This window comes from Cladosporium halotolerans (assembly GCF_011745625.1).
Source record: "Cladosporium halotolerans strain TM138-S3 chromosome Unknown Sca9, whole genome shotgun sequence".
Classification (NCBI taxonomy): Eukaryota; Fungi; Ascomycota; class Dothideomycetes; order Cladosporiales; family Cladosporiaceae; genus Cladosporium; species Cladosporium halotolerans.
Genome location: NW_027191460.1, coordinates 548,380 through 566,689, shown reverse-complemented (window position 1 = coordinate 566,689; position 18,310 = coordinate 548,380). Strand labels below are relative to the sequence as shown.

Sequence of the window (18,310 nt, the reverse complement as noted above, 5' to 3'; positions counted from 1 at the left end):
ACAGGCGTTGTATCGCTCTACACACACGCGGCGCGCGCGGACAACGCGCCTGGCGCTCTCCCGCATACGCACGACCGGCCTCAAAGCCGGTCCAGGACCCGAGTAGGTAGTAAAAGACGGGAACGCCATCGCTCAGTCAAAAAAACCAGAGAAAACGATCCAGGGGAAAAAAAAAAAAAAAAACACCACTTTCCCAGGTGTCCCAGATCGAGCGTGAAAGCTCCCACACTTTTCCGTCCACAAAAAGGTCCTCTCAACCCCCCTTCTCAATCAACCCATAGCAGCCCACTCCACGACCTCCAGCGCCAACATGACCAACACCAGCGTGCTGGGGAAGATCATAACGACATAGCTCGCCGTGAGCAGGTTACTCATCGCGCCCATGAAAACGCCGTTGATCTGGCAGATCTGCGCCAGCTGCAGCGCGCTCGGCGCGCCCGTGAGCAGGAAGCAGACGATGACGAAAATGGGATCGTCGAGGATGCTGACGGGGACGAACTTGGCGACCAGCGCGAGGACGGGCGCCATGATGACGGTCGGCAGGACCATGCGCGAGAGCAAGCTGGCGTAGAGGAGCTTGCGCTCTTCGGCTTTGGCTTCGGCGGAGGAGGCGAGTTGGTCTTGCGGGAGGGTGGAGCGGGCGAGGTTGGCGCCGAGGACGACGAGGATGAGGGGCACGGCGACGCCGCCGGTTTGGGAGACGGCGCGGGTCAGGGAGTTGGAGACGAGGGTGCCGGGGGTGAAGAAGAGTTTCTGGAGGGCGGGGACGGAGGCGACGATGAGGGCTGCGAGCATGGCCCAGAGCGGGGGGTTCATTTGGCGCCAGACGCCGGCCCAGAAGGAGGCGTTGTAGTAGTGGATTGTGGAGAGGGTTTTTTGGATCGGGTGCGGGAGGCGGCGGAAGAGGTTGGAGAAGAAGGTGGAGAGGGTGGAGGCGATGCGGCGGAGGAGGGCGAGGAGGGAGTTTTTGAGGTTGATGAAGGGCGTTTTCCAGGATTTGGCGTCTTGCGAGGATTTGTGCGAGGAGGCGGTGGAGAAGTTTGGGAAGGTGGTCATTTGGCCGTTTTGGGGCGCTTCTTCGTCGATGGAGGGAGAGCGTGCGCGGGCTTTGCTGTTGGTTGAGATGATGTTGCCATTCGCTGGGGTGGCGGCGATCAAAGGCTCGTTGTCGCCCTCATCAGAGGAAGAGAAGCTCGCTGAGCGCGAAGATTGAAAGTCCGAGTTGAAGCCAGAGTCGGTCGTCTTGCTCTTGTGCATTCCGTTGCCGTTGCTGTAGTCCACAGGGTCATCAGGCTCGTCCGGGTAGTCTCTGTAGCGGCCTTCCTCAGTGTCGCGCTCCGCTTCAGCACCAGCGATGCGGTCCTCCTCCTCGTATGCAGAGGCCGGCTTCAGCAACACACTGTATCCCCATGTCCAGCGTAGCAGCTGGCCGAGCTGCTGGAAAATGAGTAGGTACAAGATACCTCTGGCAGCAACCTCGTTGTCATTGTCCCCAGGAATCTTGTCCCAATGTAAGCCTGAGATGGTCTTGGACAGAGAGATGACCAGCGAGATTGGCAGAGAGTTGGAATTACCAAACACGCCCATAGCGAGGATGAAATTCTTCTGCATCTTCTTGCTCCCAAATCCCCATGCTCTTGCCATGACCTGCGCGCAGAAATACGAGACGATCGTCTGCAGAACGAAGATGAATGGAATCACAGCCAGATCGGCAAGTTTGTCGGCATTCAATTGAGAGGCCAGCTTAGTGAAAATCAGGCAGGGTGTGAAGACCATAGTGTTGAGCTCGGCGACAAATTTCTGGCTGTTGGCGTCGAACATGCCGGTGTAGGCGACGAGGAAGCCGGGCAGAGCGACGAAGACGACCTCGAGCACAGCCTCGGACACCAGACCGGCGAGGTTGATGAAACTGGGATGTGAGGCGTGCGGCGGCAGCTTGTTCTTCTTGAGGGCGTCCATGGTTGAGTTTGCGGCGGCGGCGAGCATTGGCATTTGGTCGACGCTCCTCGATTGCAAGATGCCAGAAACGCCCGACGCGATCTGCTCGCGCAGGCGGAAGGATATAGGATTCTCGAAGAAAGGCATTGTGCAATAGAGTTGCGGGTTGCGAGTGTTGGTAGGGTGGTAGCGGAAGGGAAGGCCTCGAGGGCTTATCGCGGGCGCTTCAAGCGGAGAATGTCAATCTCAACCGCGATGGCAGCGGCAGCGCGGCGATGATGCAGGCGACGGCACGGGTGTACAGTCAATGGCCGCCTCGCGGTGAGGACGGCAATGGGGTGTTGACAGCGAAGGACATGGACCGCAGGGGATGGAGTGTCGGAGAGGGAGTGTCGCAGGGCAGTGCAGCGCTTGGCGGCCAGCGAGCAAGCAAAGCAAGCAGCGTCACTGCTTGGGAGGCACGGGAGGTTGGCAGGTTGGGTGGAGTGCAAGTCTTGGGCGTTGGAAGCCTGAGGGCGCTTGCACGCGCTTGGCTCTCTGGCGGCTTGGGCCAGGCCCCCCAAGTGTCCCGACGTGTGAAGCAGCGGCAGCCAGCCGTGCCAGGGCAGCAGCGCCAGCGAAACCAGCACGCCATGACTGAAGCTAGCAGCCACAGTCGCCCGCTGCATCTGTGGCTTGACCCTTCCTCTCCCACCGCCGATCTCACCACAATTCGATCCCCGCCAAAGCTCGATGCTGCCCGCACTCGCTGGAAGTGCCGGATGGCGAGACGGAGGGCTCGCAGGGGAGACGGACAGCTCCTCCTGGCGCATCTGTCCCCTGTCCGAAGCTTCCAATCGCCATGTATGCAAGCATTACTCACCAAGCTATCACCGCGGCCGTCTGCGTGCGCGGTCGTAACGACTCCACGGCGCGGCGACACGACTGCCAGCGAACGTACTTTTTCCACCGATCGGCACGGCAATCCAGCATCTGACTTCAGTCTTGCGTCATCGGGGTGAAGATCAAACGTGGAACAAGCGCGCGAGGACGCAAAAAGCAAGTCAGGACGCGCGCGAGGCCTGCTCGTCGTCAGGCGAGTGCTGTAGCTGCTGCATGTCGGAGAGACGAAACTCGCATCACGCGATTATGCTAGATAGGCTCAGCGCACATGTAGGTACGGCTACCGTACGTAGATACTGGGACAGCGTCAGGCGCAGATCAGCAGGGCCAGGGCGAAAACACCGAAAACACAGGCGACTGGCGCGGCAGGCCGGTGGATTGGATGTCATGCTCGAGGGTGGAGTGGCGACAGCAGACGGCGGGGCGTCGTCCGCGATTGCCACGTTCTCAGCCTCACATCCTGGCCTGGCAGCCTCACATCCTGGCCTGGCAGCCTCACAGCCTCACAGCCTCCGCGCAGGCCCACCGCCGCATCTCCAAACGATCAGCATCCTCCTCCACCCACACGCAAACCTTGACGCCCGACGACATCAAGCACCGCCTCGTCAGCGTCCTGTCGCACTTGTCGTCATTGATGTTCGTAACAACGTGCCCGCGGCGTGGAGGGCGAACTCCTGCCGTCGTCCGCCCATGACAGCCTCGATGCCCTAGGCCACCGTATCCGCCCGCCCTCCCGCCCCGCCCCGGTCGCTCCGACCGCCGCAATCTTCCACGCCCGCCCAATCCGCCGCTGCTCAGCCACACCTGCATCGCATCCCGCCCGATCGATGCCTCACGCCGCAGCTCGACGCGGCCGGCCCATCGCGATCCCCAATCACCACCGCCCCGCCAGCCCTGCCGGCCAAGCGCCAGACCACGCCTCAGTTCCTACGCCTTCCGCTCTGCACGGAGACTTTACCTTCGTCCTTGCCTACGCTTTGCCTTTGCTGCCTATTTCGCACCACCTCCAACCTCCCTCCAACAATCTGGCTGCCTGACACTCCGGTCCGGCCGCCACTCTCCCCTCTACCCCTCCACCACTCTTCGCACCCCGCCATGGCAGACGACTCGGACACCGGCAGCCCACTGGGTTCGCCGGATGCCCTTAGCGACGCCGCCTCTCCTCTGGGTAGCCCGGATGTCCCATCCAGGCCTTCCGCACCGCATTCTGCCACCGACATGTCCTCGTCCGCCCCCGTTGCGAGGATGAGCACTTCTTCCACCCCACTCGGAAACGTCAACGCCGCGCGAAATCCGCAACGGCCTCCCGGCGGTATGAACCCCGACATGCTCGCCAGGATGAAGAACTTCCACTTGTCGAGAGCCGGTCCTGCGGGGCCCAAAGCTGGATTCCAACCGGGTGGTGCTCCTTCTCCCAGACCGACTGCCTCGAATCCTCTTAGTCCGCCTGCCCAGACACCCGGCGCCGGAGGTATCCCTTCCAATTTCCAACTGCCTCAGAACATGCAACGTCCCTCGCCTGTCCCCGCGAGTTCATCGCCAGCCGTCCCCGGGCAAAAGCCGTCTCTCAGCGAGAGGCGAAACATGAAATTGCCCGGCGGTCTTCCTGGCACAGCCCCGCCCTCGGGCTCCGCGCAACCCCCGCCAGGCATGGGAGGCAAGAGGAAGCCGCCGGGAATGAAACTCTCACAGCTCGGTGGAGGCGAGGAAACAAACGGAGATTCTCAGCAGGAACCTAAGAAGCAAGAGTCGCAAATGGACAAGTATGCCGAATTCATCGACAAGGAGACTGGAGCCTTGAAATTCAAGAACAAGGCGACAGTCGACAGCAAAGGCATCAAATTTGCTTCCGGAAAGGAATTTCAGATCAGTTTGGACGAAGTCGACACATTGGACGAATTGGGCAAAGGAAACTACGGCACCGTGTACAAAGTCCGACATAGCAGGCCCAAAATGCGAAGACCCGGCCAAGGTCTCGCTGGAAACAAAGCCTGGGGTGCTGCTGGCGCAGACGAGCCCAAACTGCAAAAAGACGACCCTGCGGTTGGAGGCACTGGTATTGTCATGGCCATGAAGGAGATGCGTCTTGAGCTCGAGGATTCGAAATTCGCAACGATCATTATGGAGCTGGACGTCCTGCACCGCTGCGCCTCGCCTTATATCGTCGACTTCTACGGCGCATTCTTCCAAGAAGGTGCCGTCTACATCTGCATGGAATTCATGGACGGCGGCTCAATAGACAAGCTGTACTCGGGCGGTGTTCCCGAAAACGTCCTCCAGAAAGTTACTCTCGCCACAGTCCAGGGCTTGAAATCACTAAAAGACGACCACAACATCATCCATCGCGACGTAAAGCCCACGAACATCCTCGTCAACACCCAAGGCCAGGTCAAAATCTGCGACTTCGGCGTGTCGGGCAACCTCGTCGCCAGCATCGCCAAAACCAACATCGGCTGCCAATCCTACATGGCTCCCGAGCGGATATCAGGCGGCGGCGTCGCCCAAGCGGGCGCCAACCCCGGCGGCGGAACCTACAGCGTGCAGTCCGACATCTGGTCGCTTGGCCTGTCCATCATCGAATGCGCCCTCGGCAAATACCCCTACTCCCCGGAGACCTACGACAACATCTTCAGCCAGCTCTCTGTAAGTCAATCGTCTCTTCCACCACAACCACCGTTCTTAGTCCCACGTACTAACAAAACCCCCTCAGGCCATCGTCGACGGCGAACCACCCGACCTCCCTTCCGAAGCCTTCTCCCCCGCCGCCCACGACTTCACCGCCGGCTGCCTCAACAAAATCCCCAACCTCCGCCCCACCTACGCCATGCTCCTGCAGCACGCCTGGCTCGCGCCCATGCTCAAACCCGCCGCCATCTCCGAGGAAGACGAGGAGGCCGCCGAGCGCGGCGAGGATCTGCCCTCCGCCACGGTGCACACGGCGCACGAGTACCACGACAAAGATGTCGCGGAGTGGGTTGTCGGCGCGCTGGAGAGGAAGCGCGAGGGCAAGATGGAGGAGGCCAAGCCGCCTGCGCTGCACAAGGTTGCGCTGGATGGGCTGCAGAGCCCGAGGGTGGAGAGGGAGAAGGTGAAGCCGGTGGCTGTTGATGGGTGATTGAGATTTTCTTTGACAAGGGGGACGGATCTCATCTCCATTTCCCCCTTTTTTTTATTTCCCCCCTTTCTTCCTCTCTTTCTTCTCTTTTTTTTTTTTGTCACAGCGTCTCGTATATCAGAAGAAGAAGAAGAAGAAGAAGAAGAAGAAGAGCGGGCCCGAGGAAAGACGCAACGAGCACGACGAGCATCAGAACGAGAACGAAATCCGAAGAAATAGAACCGCAACGAAGGAGGAGAAAGAACGAACGAACGACCGCGGCCCTGCTCCGCACGCCGCTTTCGTTACCGTACATATCATTTCATTCACGCACGCGCAATAGCGGCCGGACCGCTCCGGGAGGATGCATGGATCGGAGGAGACAGTAGCGGCAAGAGAAGATAAGAACAGAAGACCAGGTATACTGAGGTTTTGGGGCGAGGAGCCCTGAATTGTCTATATAGAAAACTTCAGTGGTGCGAAATGGAAGTGGGAAGTTTGATGAAGGGATCATTGCTTTCGTTCGACTGTGTCAATGCGTGTCGTATCATTTATGTAAAGATGGGAGATGTTGGTAAAGCAGGTAAGATAAGGCAAGGCAAGGTATGTACTCTTCCCCCATTCCCAATCCGAAAACCATCGGCGACGAAAACACCTCTTCGACTCTTCGAGCCTCCTGACCACACGCCCAGCAGATTGGAACGCTAGCCGTCGCATCCCTGCCCTTCGTGGACGGCACCTACAGTAGCGACATGCGAGGGGCCTGGGGACTCTCTTTCCCCGGCTGATCGTTTTGGCAAAGGATCAGCAAGCTACAAGCGAGTACGCCGTGGGTGGTTCAGAGGCTGGGTTTAGCCACCGTGGTTCAGGCACAGTCATGTTGTCTAGTCCATGGTGATGAGGCAGTGTGGTTCTGACTATCATTGCACTAATAACTCGCACCGTGTGTGTCCCGGTCAAAAGACTCACAGTTCTGGTCTTCTTGTTGATCGCTGACCGCCTTAACGCAATGGCAGCGGCACACGAGAACATGGCTTCGGACAAAGCACTCGCTCCTTCGTCTTGCCGCGAGGAAAAGGAAGCTTCCAATGGAGTGATCTCGGCAGAGCCTTCAAATCAACATTCATCAACGTTGTCCCTCAGTCTGATCGTTGGCTCGATCATGTTGGCTGTCTTCCTGACTACTCTAGACCAGGTATTGATTGGGCATCATTTTCTCCGTCCCAGCGTGTGGTTTGCTTGAATTCCATCTCTAACGAAAGACAGACGATCGTCAGCACGGCTATACCCAAAATCACGGATGAACTCCACGGCCTCGCACAAGTCTCTTGGTACGGCGCCGCGTACTTTCTCACCCTCGGCGCCTTCAGGCCCTTCTGGGGAAAAGTGTGCAAGTTCTTCCGGATGAAACCCACTTTCCTACTCACCATTGCAATCTTCGAGCTCGGCAGTCTCATCTGCGGCGTCGCTCCCAACTCCACTGCATTCATCATCGGCCGAGCCATCACAGGCGTCGGTGGTGCGGGAATCGCCACTGGAGGGACAACGATCGTTGCCCTCCATGCTTTCCCCAAAATGCGACCCATGTTTATGGGCTTTCTTGGTCTAGCAGCTGCTTTGGGCAACATCACGGGTCCGCTTCTGGGAGGAGCGTTTTCGGACAAGATCACTTGGCGCTGGTGCTTCTACATCAACCTGCCCTTCGGAGCGGTCGTCGCAGGTCTTATCCTGATCTTCCTGAAATTCGAAACGGGGGCAAAGGCCACCAACGCCGGCTGGCAACAGGCGTTTCTGCACATGGATGTAGTCGGCATTGCTCTGACTCTATCAGGGATGGTCTGCTTCATCCTCGCACTCGAATACGGAGGCGTCTCATACTCCTGGAAGAGCAGCCAAGTCATCGGCCTGCTGGTCGGCTTCGTCCTCATCACCACCACCCTAGCGTTCTGGGAACTGCACCAAGGAGACCACGCCATGCTGCCCTGGAAGCTGCTCCAGCGCCGCGCAATCTGGACAACCTGCACGTTCCAGTTCTCCTTCGCAGGCGCCTACTTCGTCGTCCTGTACTACCTCCCAATCTACTTCCAAAGCATCCGCGGCGCGAGCCCGCTCCAGTCCGGCGTGCGCAACTTGCCCCTAGTCATCGCGTTCGGCATTTCCATCCTCGCAGGCGGCTTCGCCGTCGCGGCGACGGGCCACGCAACGCCCTTCATGGCGGCGGGAGCGACGCTCACGTGCGTGTCGGCCGGCTTGTTCTTCTCCATGGGGACGGAGACGCCCGCTGCGAGGTGGATTGGCTACCAGGTCCTTGCTGGGGCGGCGATTGCGTTCCCGTACATGAACTGTCTCAGCCTTGCTCAGGCTCACGTCGACGATGCGGATATCGCGGTCGTGAGCAGTGTCAATCAGTGTGAGTGCTTCTTCTCAACTCCATACAGGAGAAACCCGCTTACCGGCTTGGGCAGTTTTCCAGACTCTGGGCGGGGCGTTCAGCATCTCCGCCGCGCAGTCGGCGTTCGTAAATCGACTGCTCGTGGCTCTGGCCAGTACGGCTTCAGGAGTGGATCCGACAAGGGTGACAGAGGCAGGGGCGGCGGAGCTTCGGGTTGTCTTTTCAGCACGTGAACTTCCGAGTGTCATTTCTGCTTACACCGAAGGTCTCAGGGCTGCGTTCGCGGTGGCAATTGGTATGGCTGGGGTTGCGGTTATTGTGAGCTTGCTTTGTCCGTGGTCGAGACTTCCTACTCAGAAGAAGGGAGAAGAAGAGACGGGGCAGAATGCAGCATAGACGATGACAGACGCCACAGACGACAGGATCAAATGAGAGGGTCAGCCAGAGACACAACGAAGGGTAAAAGAGCTTGTCATGCTAAGACAGGTTCACCCAAAACCGGATCTTCATCGCTCGAGTGCAGCTGTACTCGTGTTTGGGTCGTTCGCTCGCTCTAAATTCTTCAGAATGTCTACCAGGGTCACCTGATACAAGGATCTCTCTTCCTGGAGTCTTGTGGGGAGGGGAATAGATGTTTGAACGGACGAGGCTACGACCACGACATAGTGAAGTTGATGTGGGTCGGAATCTGATCGGTGGCTGAGCAAGGTCTCTCAGGATGTATCAGCTCTGTTCAGCCTAGATGTCCTTCGTGATGTTGTGTATCGCCAGCCAGCGACGTGTCGCTACGCCATAATATAGCGTGTTAATACGTAACGAGATACGTCCTAGAAGTGGCAGAGTTTTGATGAAGTAAAGCTTCTAGATCTCTTTTCTATCACACTCACAAGGGTCAGAATATCAAGTCGTGGCGTTGCTGCTGTGTGCGCGTCTGAATGACAACGTTTTGGCGGCACGAGTTTGGGCCAAAGCGCTGCATGCGGGAGATTCTCCACCACGATTTGCACGCCAGAAGCTCCTTCTTCCCTTGCCTTCCTACATCGACACTCGGAAGCGGCCATGGTTCCGAATGTGGTAACTCCAGGCAAGGTTGGCAATCCTCACTGCCTATCATGACGCATCTTCGCCGCGATTCGTTGTCGGTAAGCCACATGCTTGCCTCAGGGGTTAGACGAGCTTCATCTAACCCCAAACGTGAAGCCGAAGGGCGCGCGTATGTACGTATGACTCTCGCTTGCAGCTGAGGCTCCAAGGCTCATCTCGAGATCATGGTCGCAACATGGATCAATACCGGCAGCGTCGACTTTACCGAGACGATCCAAGGCGCGTGGGTGATCGCAGAGCGGCTCGAACTTCGATTGCATCTCCTCCAGTCGACTTTTTGAAAAGCATCGTGCACTATTTATGTTGTTGCCCCGCATCACCCAGTCCAACTCATTCTTTTGCCGTCCTGGATTTCTTCCGGATAGTCATCGTACCCTGTGGCTGTCATGGCGAGTGCAGAGGTCGAACTGCCTCGAGACCCAATCGAAGACCAAGTCCAAGGTTCGCACATGCCCCTGGCCGTGGACGAAATCAAGACATTCTCAACCAGTGGGTTGCCGAGCACCATTGGTCTGGATGGATGTGTAATCCGTGATGAGATCACGTGGTACTATTTGAAGTGGGAAACGGAACTGCCAGCACCGTTGTGCATGCAAGGCCATGAAAGTCCGCCACCTGCGTGTCCGGATCTCAGCGAATACACATCGCCTTTCCTCTGGTCCGAGTCGAGGAAAAGCTTCATCGTCTCGCTGAGCTGTATTGCGACTATTTTCACAGCCTATAACGCCGGAGCGTATGTTCCTGGCATCACTCAAATGAGGGAAGAGTGGCATATTGGGGAAGTTGCCGGTTTACTCGGAGTCACGCTCTTCACTTGTGGATTCTGCCTCACGCCAATGCTTCTAGCACCGTTCTCCGAGATTAACGGCAGGCGTCCCGTATTCCTCAGTTGCGGGCTGTTCTTTGTCATTTTCCAAGTCCTCTGTGCTGTCACTCCAACATTCGCTGGGATGCTCGTGGCCCGGTTTTTGGTGGGATGTGCCAGTAGTACTTTCAGTACCGTGGTAGGTGGCGTCGTGAGCGACGTCTATCACGCCAAGGACAGGAATACCGCCATGACTCTCGTTTCAGCCTCCACATTGATGGGCACCGGGCTGGGACCTCTGGTCAGCGGCTTTATTGCGGAAAACACGACATGGAGATGGTTTGTTTCATTCTGGAGGGGGGAGCTTGAAGATCCAGCGGCTGACTCATAGCCAGGATATTTTACCTGCAGATCATCATCGACAGCGCCCTTTTGGCTTTCATGATCTTCTTCTTTAAAGAAACAAGAGGATCGATCCTCTTGTGCCGTAAGGTTGAGAAGTTGAACGCATACTACGATCAGTTGGAATCAGCAGGTTACTACGGCGTCATCATGCCTGAGTCCAGCGAGGACGAGAAGTCGGCTCAACGAATCCAACGGATCCGCTGGAAATGCAAGGCCTACGAGGAGCGCAGCAGTTTTCTCACCATGATTCGCATCAGTCTTTATCGCCCGTTCCACATGCTTTTAACCGAGCCCGTCGTATTCTTCTTCAGTATCTGGATCAGCTTTTCCTGGGCGGTACTCTACATGACCCTGGACGCTGTTCCGCACATTTTCCGAAAGACATATGGATTCAATGTTCAACAAAGCAACGCGGTCTTCTCAGCGGTCTGTGTCGCGAGCGTCGTCTTTCTGTTTGTTGCCGTCTACCAGGAGGATTGGGGCTTAAATCACCTGCCTGAGAAGCACCGCTCGCTTCTCCAGACACCAGAAGGCAGACTGTATTTTGCTTGTGTAGAATCTGTGCTTCTACCCGTTGGCATTATATGGCTCGGAATCTCTGGAGCGTACCCACAGTGCCCATGGATCGTTCCAGCGATTGGAGTCGGTTGTGCCGCGATTGGCATCGGCAGCATATATCTGGCGACATTCAACTACCTGGCCGATTCGTATCATCAATACGCTAGTAGTGCGCTGGCGGCTCAGAGCTTCTGTCGCAACCTGTTAGCCGGCGCCTTTCCGCTCTTCACTACACAGATGTTTGACACGATGACTTTTCAAGGCGCAGGCGGATGCTTGGGCGGTCTGGGATTCATTCTGACCGTCGTGCCCTGGGTATTGCTGTTGTATGGGCCGGCAATCAGAGCGAAGAGCAAGTTGGCGCGGGAAATCATGACACAAGACTAGGCATCTTTGTAGCTACGGCTAAACGGCAGCATCTCATATAGACTCTTTATACAACCACTCCTTTGGGCGCTACGCTAATATCTAAATGGGTAACAATTTCCCAAAAGAAGACTTCAAGCAAGCTGTCATAGGCGCTCAGATATGTAAATCTGAGCTGCTGGTGTTGCGCTTAAGAGTTGTGCTTATGGAGGCGGTAAAGGCGGGTCACGCTCTGGTCTTGCGTCTGGACTCCTCGTCAACATTATCCGGTAGGTCTTGGATCGCCGGACAACCCCAGCTCGCGTGGGTCCTCTGAGGCAGCAGGTTCGCTTACAGCGGAGTCCCGAAGGCTGCCACGATGACGAAGGGCGCAAGCGTATAAGATAAGCCTCCTCCAGATCTCCTCCTTCCTGCATATAGTACAGACTTCATGGTTCAGATCATCCAATCTCTCCCTTATACAAGTATTACCACTCGCACTCTTGCTTTCTGGTCGACACAAATCACCTCCCCGAGATGACTACTAACACGACAAAGTCAAAAAATCCCGAGTCTTTCGAACGAATGATCTCTATCCCTATGAGTGGTGATGATTACGACATCTGCACGCCGTTGCTACGACGACTTGCGAACGCAGAAGTCATCCATGCATTCATCTACGAGGAGACTATATCGGCTGCCACCATTTATTACACTGCGAAGCCAGAAGAAGGGAAACCACTAAATAACGACAATAATGTTGGCTAGGTAGAGGGAACGTCAGCCGCATAGTGAAGTAAGGCTGATAGAATTGACTGCGGTGACCATCGCCAACGGATTGCCAACTACACTTGAGAGATCGAGCTGCGTTTGTCAAGGCTGCAACCTCCATACGCAGACCAAAGATGACGTGTTACAAGCACTTTGAGGCGGATTCTTCGCGCGAATTCAGAGTCCTTCGTGCGAGTTTACCAAGCAATCTTGACACTCGTGGTCAGCTTCGGCCTTGTGATGGATACCTTCCATTTGACAAGTCCATCCTTTGGATCGATGAGATCGGTGGCTTCGTCAGTAGAGCACCCAGAGACTTTGCAGCCACGGCGGATCGCATCATATTCTGGCAGCGGCCTATCTGGTTAAGCTTGCCAGCGTCGGGTCCGTGACGTCCCCGTGATCATCGACAATGCGGCTTGAGAGCGTGGCGCCGGGGAGCTGAAAAGAAAAGTATAATAAATGTGCTTATCACTGCCGTCCGCCTGCATCGTCTCGCTTGCATCGATACATACACGGTTGGTGAATTAATCTCGCCTTCGCCAGATGCTCTTTTCTGAGACTAGTGTAATCCTACACTAAGGTAGCGAAGGAGCTGCGAGTCAGCATCTAGACGCCTTCCTAGCGAAGGCGGCAGTCACGCGCAGCTCAAGCAGCTGCTCATTGGTGTAATCTAGCAGCGGCACACAGCTAAACGCCTCCGTGATACGCTGAGGTATCATAAAACAAACGCTGTTCGCACCGGTTATTTTACTCCCCAGCTACACTATTCGGTCAGCACTTGAGACCATGGTTTTAATTCTCACGGAGATCGAGATCGGAGGAGATCCAGCACATGTCAGAGATGTGGTGTGTACAATGCTGAACAGGCCCTCTCTCAGCGTATAGTAACCACTAAATACTTGCACTCAGTTCCTCGACTTCGCCAAGCTCTCCGAGTGGCACCAAGGTCACTTCAAATCTGTAGAGGTTCAATCTCGCGATGGTGAGATCAGAAAGGGCGACAAGGTGACAATTACAATGGAAGGAGCGACCTTTTCGGGAGTCATCCTGGTTTGTACACCATCGTTCATGTTCAAACCATTGAACCCTAGTCTGAACGAATACTCCAGGAGAACTCAGAGCGCGAGCTCATATGGCGAGGAAGCATATATCCGATCTTTTGCGGCGATCACTTCTTTCGTTTCCAGCCTAGCGAAACTAACCCTGGATCGACAACTTTCGTCCAAGGAGAAGAATTCACCGGGCTACTGTCTTTCTTAATGAGGCCGCTGTTTGGATGGGGGTTTGGCACTAAGACGCGATCAGGTTTCGAGAAGCTGAACAGAGATCTCAGGAGTAGGGTTGAGGGAGGCACGTGAGCAAGGCCAGATACAGGAATCAATACCGAACATAAAGAACCCTGATCGCTTGAGAATCCCTTTCTGACAGGAATTCGATGTCCAGCAATTCGATGTCCAGCCTCCTTCAACCTTACATAGCCTGCCTTTTTCCGACGGCATCACTCTGGACCTGGTTCAAGTTGGATTCGCTGAATCCAGTTCACAACCTGATCATTTGCGATTCCCAAGCCTGCCTTGACCCGATCCTGTAGAGGTCAGCCAGGAATCGACCTCATGCGAACGTCTACACGAACACATAATGGAATCTTGTAACTATCGACCATGGTGAGACCATGAGATTCTGGACGGGATGCCCAGTTTCCACTGACCCGTGGTCGTATGTGCTTCTAAGAGAAGTTTTGGTATATATGTCTGCTGCATCACTGGTATCAAAGCGGTTACGCAACAGTAGTACTGGAACTAGCTTGCCTCCATCTCTTGTCGTTCTCTCGCCACTCGAAACCCTTCTTGGTATACACACCTGGCAACTGGCCCGTCCCTTTCGCCATGATCCATTCGTGAGCTGTCATCTCAGGTTCGGTGCTCTCAACTACCGGCTGAGCATCGATGAGTCCTCCTTCCAGACGCTGAAGCACGACAGAGTCTTCTGGGCGACTGAAGAACACGAGTGAATTGCGTGTCTCGCCTGCCTGTTCACCGACCGGCGGCACTACACGATGGATGTTTGACCTCAGCAGCCCGGCTGTGAACTTGACCATCGCGTCGCCGAGGTTGACGACGCATGAGCCTGGGATGGGGCGAACGTACACCCATTCATTAGTATCCGGGACACGAATCTGAAGGCCGCCCAGCCAATTGAACAAGATCGTAATTGAGCCAAAATCAGTGTGCTCGGCACGTTGTGCCTGCGCGGCATCGAATGGATACGGCGGTGCTTGCACGAGGCGTACGTGATCGCCAGAGCGCTCGTTTATCCGGTGCATGTCCGCCAGGGTGCCGGTCGGAAGTTTGAGGTGTTTGTTGAGGTGCTCCAACAGGCAATCGACCGCCGCACGGCAGTGCTTCGTATAGCTGGTGAACAGCTCCTGTTGCTCGAGGATCATCGGATGGCATGCAAGTCGCTCACAATTGCCTAGGATGTCGTCTTTGCGCAGCTACCAAGTCAAGATCAGCTCATGTACCTGTCAAACTAGCCTACGTAATGTCGGTCCGGGACGTATCTCAGGCGCGTCGAGAACTCACATTATAGCTCTCGCCACGGAGAGGTACGCCGTTCTCATCCTTGATTGCGAGCTCGTTGAAACGGTACGCGTAGAATGGGTGGAGATGCGGCCGTCCGTACACGTCTTTGACTTCGTTTGGAAGCTTGAAGAACTCTTGTTGGATTTTGTTGAGCTTCTCAGCCTCTTCGACGATCTTCTCACCAAGCTCTGAGCCGAACAGATCAAGATAGAAAAACCCGAGATCTTTGCATGCTTGGAAGAAAGCGGCGGACGCCCCTTCGTCGCCTTTCTCGAGAGCTTCAAAACTGACAGACACGAGAGGCGCGTTCTTGACATTGTCTGGGAAGGGGGGGAGTTGATGATGTGAGGTAAGTGGCTGCATGACGGAGACGATGATGTATAAGCTTCTTGTAAGTGTGCACTTTGAACAACACTATATTAGGTTGCATCGGTCTGCTCGATGTTTACAAGTCCGCCATATATGGTCGGTTTGTATCCATCAACATTGCCAGCATGCTCAAAATGGTCGAGTGGACTAGCGGGTATCGCGGCGAGCCCAAAGGACGGGCATACGAATTGGCCGCATCCTTCATGCTCGCCAATGCACTGCTACCGAAGAAGAAGCTCTACCAAAGGTGAATGAATCGCGACCAGTAGAAGGTCCTGCCGAACGTTACATGAAGGACCCACTCTTCAAGCACTTCGCCTATATCGCTTGGGTTGCTTATCTGCCGAGCCTCCCGTGCTGCCCATGTTTCAATCTCCAACTCCACATCATCCCATGATACGCCAGCCTATCCGACACTTCTCTGAATAGTCGCAGAAACGGACCTTCCTATCCTGTCTTATTGATATCCTCCGCAATAGCCGTCGCGCAGGAAGGCCTTGCTCGTAGTCACGCTTCGAGTGGGGTTTCTGTATCCACATCAGCCTATCTACAGTTCTACACTCATGGGTTCAGGCAAAACTTGCATACCACGGCAGAAACTGTTTGCCCACCAATTGCTGAAGCATATTTTGGCAGTCTAGCTATCTCACAGTGTGATCAGCTTATCATGGATACCACTTCAACATATTTTGGTCCCATCTTGAATTAATAAGCCAACATGTCATTGCATTGCAGAATCACACAAAATGGGCAGCGCGGATCGAACAACGGGTTCGACCCTCCATCAGTATTCGTCGTCTTAGTAGAACACTATCTTGTGTCCTGATGGGTTTGTCCAATGCCAAAATCACCTCTGTATGTTTCTGTTCGCTGACTGATTGCGATAGCTGCACCTGACGCTCAAATCCTACTCGATCTCGAGGCATCTGGCCGCGACGTCGGTCACATCCTTGGGAAAGATGAGAAGCGCAAATCGTGCGATAAAAGTCTGGAATCCACCGATGTAGACCTAGGAGTAGGAACGGTCACGGCTATCGGCTCGGCTTCAGATGAAATCTCGCCGACTGAGGAAGAGATGAGAAGCCTTCGTCGGGTCGCCGGTGCAGTGTCTTGGTCTGGTTACATGCTTTGCTTCGTAGAAGCCGCCAACAACGCATCATACTATGGAGTTACAGGAGTCTTTGCCAATTTCTTACAGCGGCCTTTGCCAGAAGGTGGAAACGGATGGGTTGGTGTCTGACTGACCTCAGCATGCAAGCTTCTGGGCGTACTGACTCATGCTTCCCAGGGCGCACCACCGAAGGGGACTCAACAGTCTGCCGGCGCTCTTGACCTTGGTCTACAAACAGCACAGGCTCTTACGGTCCTTTTCACCTTCCTTGCATACTGCACGCCTCTACTGGGTGGCTATCTTGCTGATGCAAAGCTTGGTCGGTACCAAGCCTGCTGGTACGGGGTCATCATTGGCTTCTTCTCTCATGTTTTACTAGTGATTGCTGCTGTTCCAAGTGTTATGACTGGAGGCTATGCTATCGTTCCATTCATTCTTGGTATCATCAGTCTCGGATTTGCATCCGGCTTCATCAAGCCTACAATTGCTCCAATGATCGCCGATCAGTCAACAGTCAAGAAAGCGACCGTCATAACGCTCAAGACCGGCGAGAGAGTCATAGCAGACCCCAACGCCACAGTCGAGCGAATGCTGCTTTTATACTATTGGGCATCTAACCTTGGCGACTTCTTCTCGATCGCAACGACCTTCACGGAAAAGCATATTGGCTTCTGGCTTGCCTAGTAAGTTCCAGTGCCAGTGATGCATGCATTTGTCACCCGGCTGACCACCCACTCCGTCCAGCCTCTTGCCAGGAATCGTCTATATGCTTATGCCTATATGCTTGTTGTGGGCAAAACCTCGGATCATTATGTATCCTCCGGGCGGATCTTCGGTGGCCGATGGCATCAAAGTCATACGTCTTGTTCACCAACGAGCCGAACACTTGAGCACTACAGATGCAGACTGGGAGGCCGTAAAGCCAACAAATCTAGAAATTAGCGGGAATTACGATGCAGTAGCCTCCAAACACAGACCTGGCTGGATCTCATGGGACGACGAATTTGTTGACGAGCTCCGAACCACTTTGAAGGCTTTCTGGGTCTTCGCCTTCCTACCTCTCTGGTACATGGCCGATGGCGGTACCAACACAATTCTAACGAATATGGCGGGCTCTATGACCACTAACGGACTTCCCAATGACTTGCTCTTCAACTTCAACCCGATCTCGACGGTTGTTGCGATCCCGATCTACAATTGGGTGCTGTATCCGGGACTCCGGAAAAGGGGTATCAACTTCTCACTCATACAGCGGATGTCGTGCGGCTACTTCATTGGTGCTATCCTTAACGCTTGCGCTGCTATCATCCAGTGGCAGATATACCAGACCAGCCCTTGTGGGTACCAAGCTAGCGACTGCCAAATTGGCATCGGCGTCTCGCCATTGGTAAGTCACATGTTTTGAGTTGAGAGAATGGATTTTCCTGCATACTGACTATGACACAGTCCGCTTGGCTCATTGTCGTCCCTTACTGGCTGCAGCCACTGGGCGGTATCATGATCTCAGTCAGCTCTTACGAAATAGCATACACCATGACTCCGCCAAGGATGAAAGGCAGTATCATTGCCGTCGTATTCTTCACATACGCTATCTCGCAAGCCATCATCGAGATTGCTTCTCCTGCTTTCAAGGATCCGCATCTCATATGGCCGTTGTAAGTCTAGCACACTCCCTTCAGACGTATGTTTGAGAAAGCTCACCTTCATCACAGTGTTGCCATCGGTGTTGCCAACTTACTTGCATCCTTCTTCAACTGGTACCTGTTCCGCCACATCGACCACCGAGACAACACGGACCTCAATCGCATGGGCGTCGCAACCAACGAGGCGTCCAAGTTAGAAATCAGCAGAGCATAGAACCAGGAACAGCAGACCAAGATCCGTCTCGAGAATGTATAATTGGAGAAATCTCGGGAAGTATTAAGATTTCGATGGTTCAGATAGTCCAGTA

The 18,310-nt window shown here is 55.0% G+C and overlaps 7 protein-coding genes across 7 annotated transcripts; 5 read left to right on the top strand and 2 right to left on the bottom strand.

Moving 5' to 3' along the window:
• Nucleotides 1-270: 270 nt before the first annotated feature.
• Nucleotides 271-2,085, bottom strand: WHR41_03643 (uncharacterized protein; the record flags this gene model as incomplete). The annotated part of the gene is made up of 1 exon (XM_069372249.1): nucleotides 271-2,085. One exon carries the CDS (start codon nucleotides 2,083-2,085, stop codon nucleotides 271-273), a length of 1,815 nt encoding a protein of 604 aa, XP_069230751.1.
• Nucleotides 2,086-3,802: 1,717 nt separating this feature from the next.
• Nucleotides 3,803-6,011, top strand: WHR41_03642 (uncharacterized protein). Its single transcript, XM_069372248.1, has 2 exons — nucleotides 3,803-5,463; nucleotides 5,531-6,011. The coding sequence occupies exons 1-2, from the start codon at nucleotides 3,916-3,918 to the stop codon at nucleotides 5,933-5,935; spliced, it is 1,953 nt and encodes a 650-aa protein (XP_069230862.1). The 5' UTR covers nucleotides 3,803-3,915; the 3' UTR covers nucleotides 5,936-6,011.
• Nucleotides 6,012-6,490: 479 nt separating this feature from the next.
• Nucleotides 6,491-9,010, top strand: WHR41_03641 (uncharacterized protein). The gene is made up of 4 exons (XM_069372247.1): nucleotides 6,491-6,517; nucleotides 6,610-7,109; nucleotides 7,181-8,324; nucleotides 8,380-9,010. Exons 2-4 carry the CDS (start codon nucleotides 6,924-6,926, stop codon nucleotides 8,700-8,702), a joined length of 1,653 nt encoding a protein of 550 aa, XP_069230750.1. The 5' UTR covers nucleotides 6,491-6,517; nucleotides 6,610-6,923; the 3' UTR covers nucleotides 8,703-9,010.
• A 786-nt stretch (nucleotides 9,011-9,796) lies between these two features.
• Nucleotides 9,797-11,565, top strand: WHR41_03640 (uncharacterized protein; the record flags this gene model as incomplete). The annotated part of the gene is made up of 2 exons (XM_069372246.1): nucleotides 9,797-10,554; nucleotides 10,611-11,565. 2 exons carry the CDS (start codon nucleotides 9,797-9,799, stop codon nucleotides 11,563-11,565), a joined length of 1,713 nt encoding a protein of 570 aa, XP_069230794.1.
• A 396-nt stretch (nucleotides 11,566-11,961) lies between these two features.
• On the top strand, nucleotides 11,962-14,045 carry WHR41_03639 (uncharacterized protein). Its single transcript, XM_069372245.1, has 3 exons — nucleotides 11,962-13,143; nucleotides 13,207-13,347; nucleotides 13,407-14,045. The coding sequence occupies exons 1-3, from the start codon at nucleotides 13,084-13,086 to the stop codon at nucleotides 13,653-13,655; spliced, it is 450 nt and encodes a 149-aa protein (XP_069230733.1). The 5' UTR covers nucleotides 11,962-13,083; the 3' UTR covers nucleotides 13,656-14,045.
• Nucleotides 14,046-14,074: 29 nt separating this feature from the next.
• WHR41_03638 (uncharacterized protein) lies at nucleotides 14,075-15,242 on the bottom strand (the record flags this gene model as incomplete). Its single annotated transcript, XM_069372244.1, has 2 exons — nucleotides 14,075-14,791; nucleotides 14,880-15,242. The coding sequence occupies 2 exons, from the start codon at nucleotides 15,240-15,242 to the stop codon at nucleotides 14,075-14,077; spliced, it is 1,080 nt and encodes a 359-aa protein (XP_069230732.1).
• A 674-nt stretch (nucleotides 15,243-15,916) lies between these two features.
• On the top strand, nucleotides 15,917-18,216 carry WHR41_03637 (uncharacterized protein; the record flags this gene model as incomplete). Its single annotated transcript, XM_069372243.1, has 6 exons — nucleotides 15,917-16,077; nucleotides 16,136-16,476; nucleotides 16,537-17,042; nucleotides 17,104-17,746; nucleotides 17,806-18,014; nucleotides 18,072-18,216. Exons 1-6 carry the CDS (start codon nucleotides 16,074-16,076, stop codon nucleotides 18,214-18,216), a joined length of 1,848 nt encoding a protein of 615 aa, XP_069230737.1. The 5' UTR covers nucleotides 15,917-16,073.
• Nucleotides 18,217-18,310: the final 94 nt, after the last annotated feature.

Coding starts and splice junctions, on each gene's coding strand:
- WHR41_03639 (XM_069372245.1), top strand. CDS start 13,084: ATGGTTTTAATTCTCACGGAGATCGAGATCGGAGGAGATCCAGCACAT. Junction 13,144..13,206: donor CAGCACATGTCAGAGATGTG/GTGTGTACAATG, acceptor ACTTGCACTCAG/TTCCTCGACTTCGCCAAGCT. Junction 13,348..13,406: donor CCTTTTCGGGAGTCATCCTG/GTTTGTACACCA, acceptor CGAATACTCCAG/GAGAACTCAGAGCGCGAGCT.
- WHR41_03641 (XM_069372247.1), top strand. CDS start 6,924: ATGGCAGCGGCACACGAGAACATGGCTTCGGACAAAGCACTCGCTCCT. Junction 7,110..7,180: donor TCCTGACTACTCTAGACCAG/GTATTGATTGGG, acceptor AACGAAAGACAG/ACGATCGTCAGCACGGCTAT. Junction 8,325..8,379: donor CGTGAGCAGTGTCAATCAGT/GTGAGTGCTTCT, acceptor CGGCTTGGGCAG/TTTTCCAGACTCTGGGCGGG.
- WHR41_03642 (XM_069372248.1), top strand. CDS start 3,916: ATGGCAGACGACTCGGACACCGGCAGCCCACTGGGTTCGCCGGATGCC. Junction 5,464..5,530: donor ACATCTTCAGCCAGCTCTCT/GTAAGTCAATCG, acceptor AAACCCCCTCAG/GCCATCGTCGACGGCGAACC.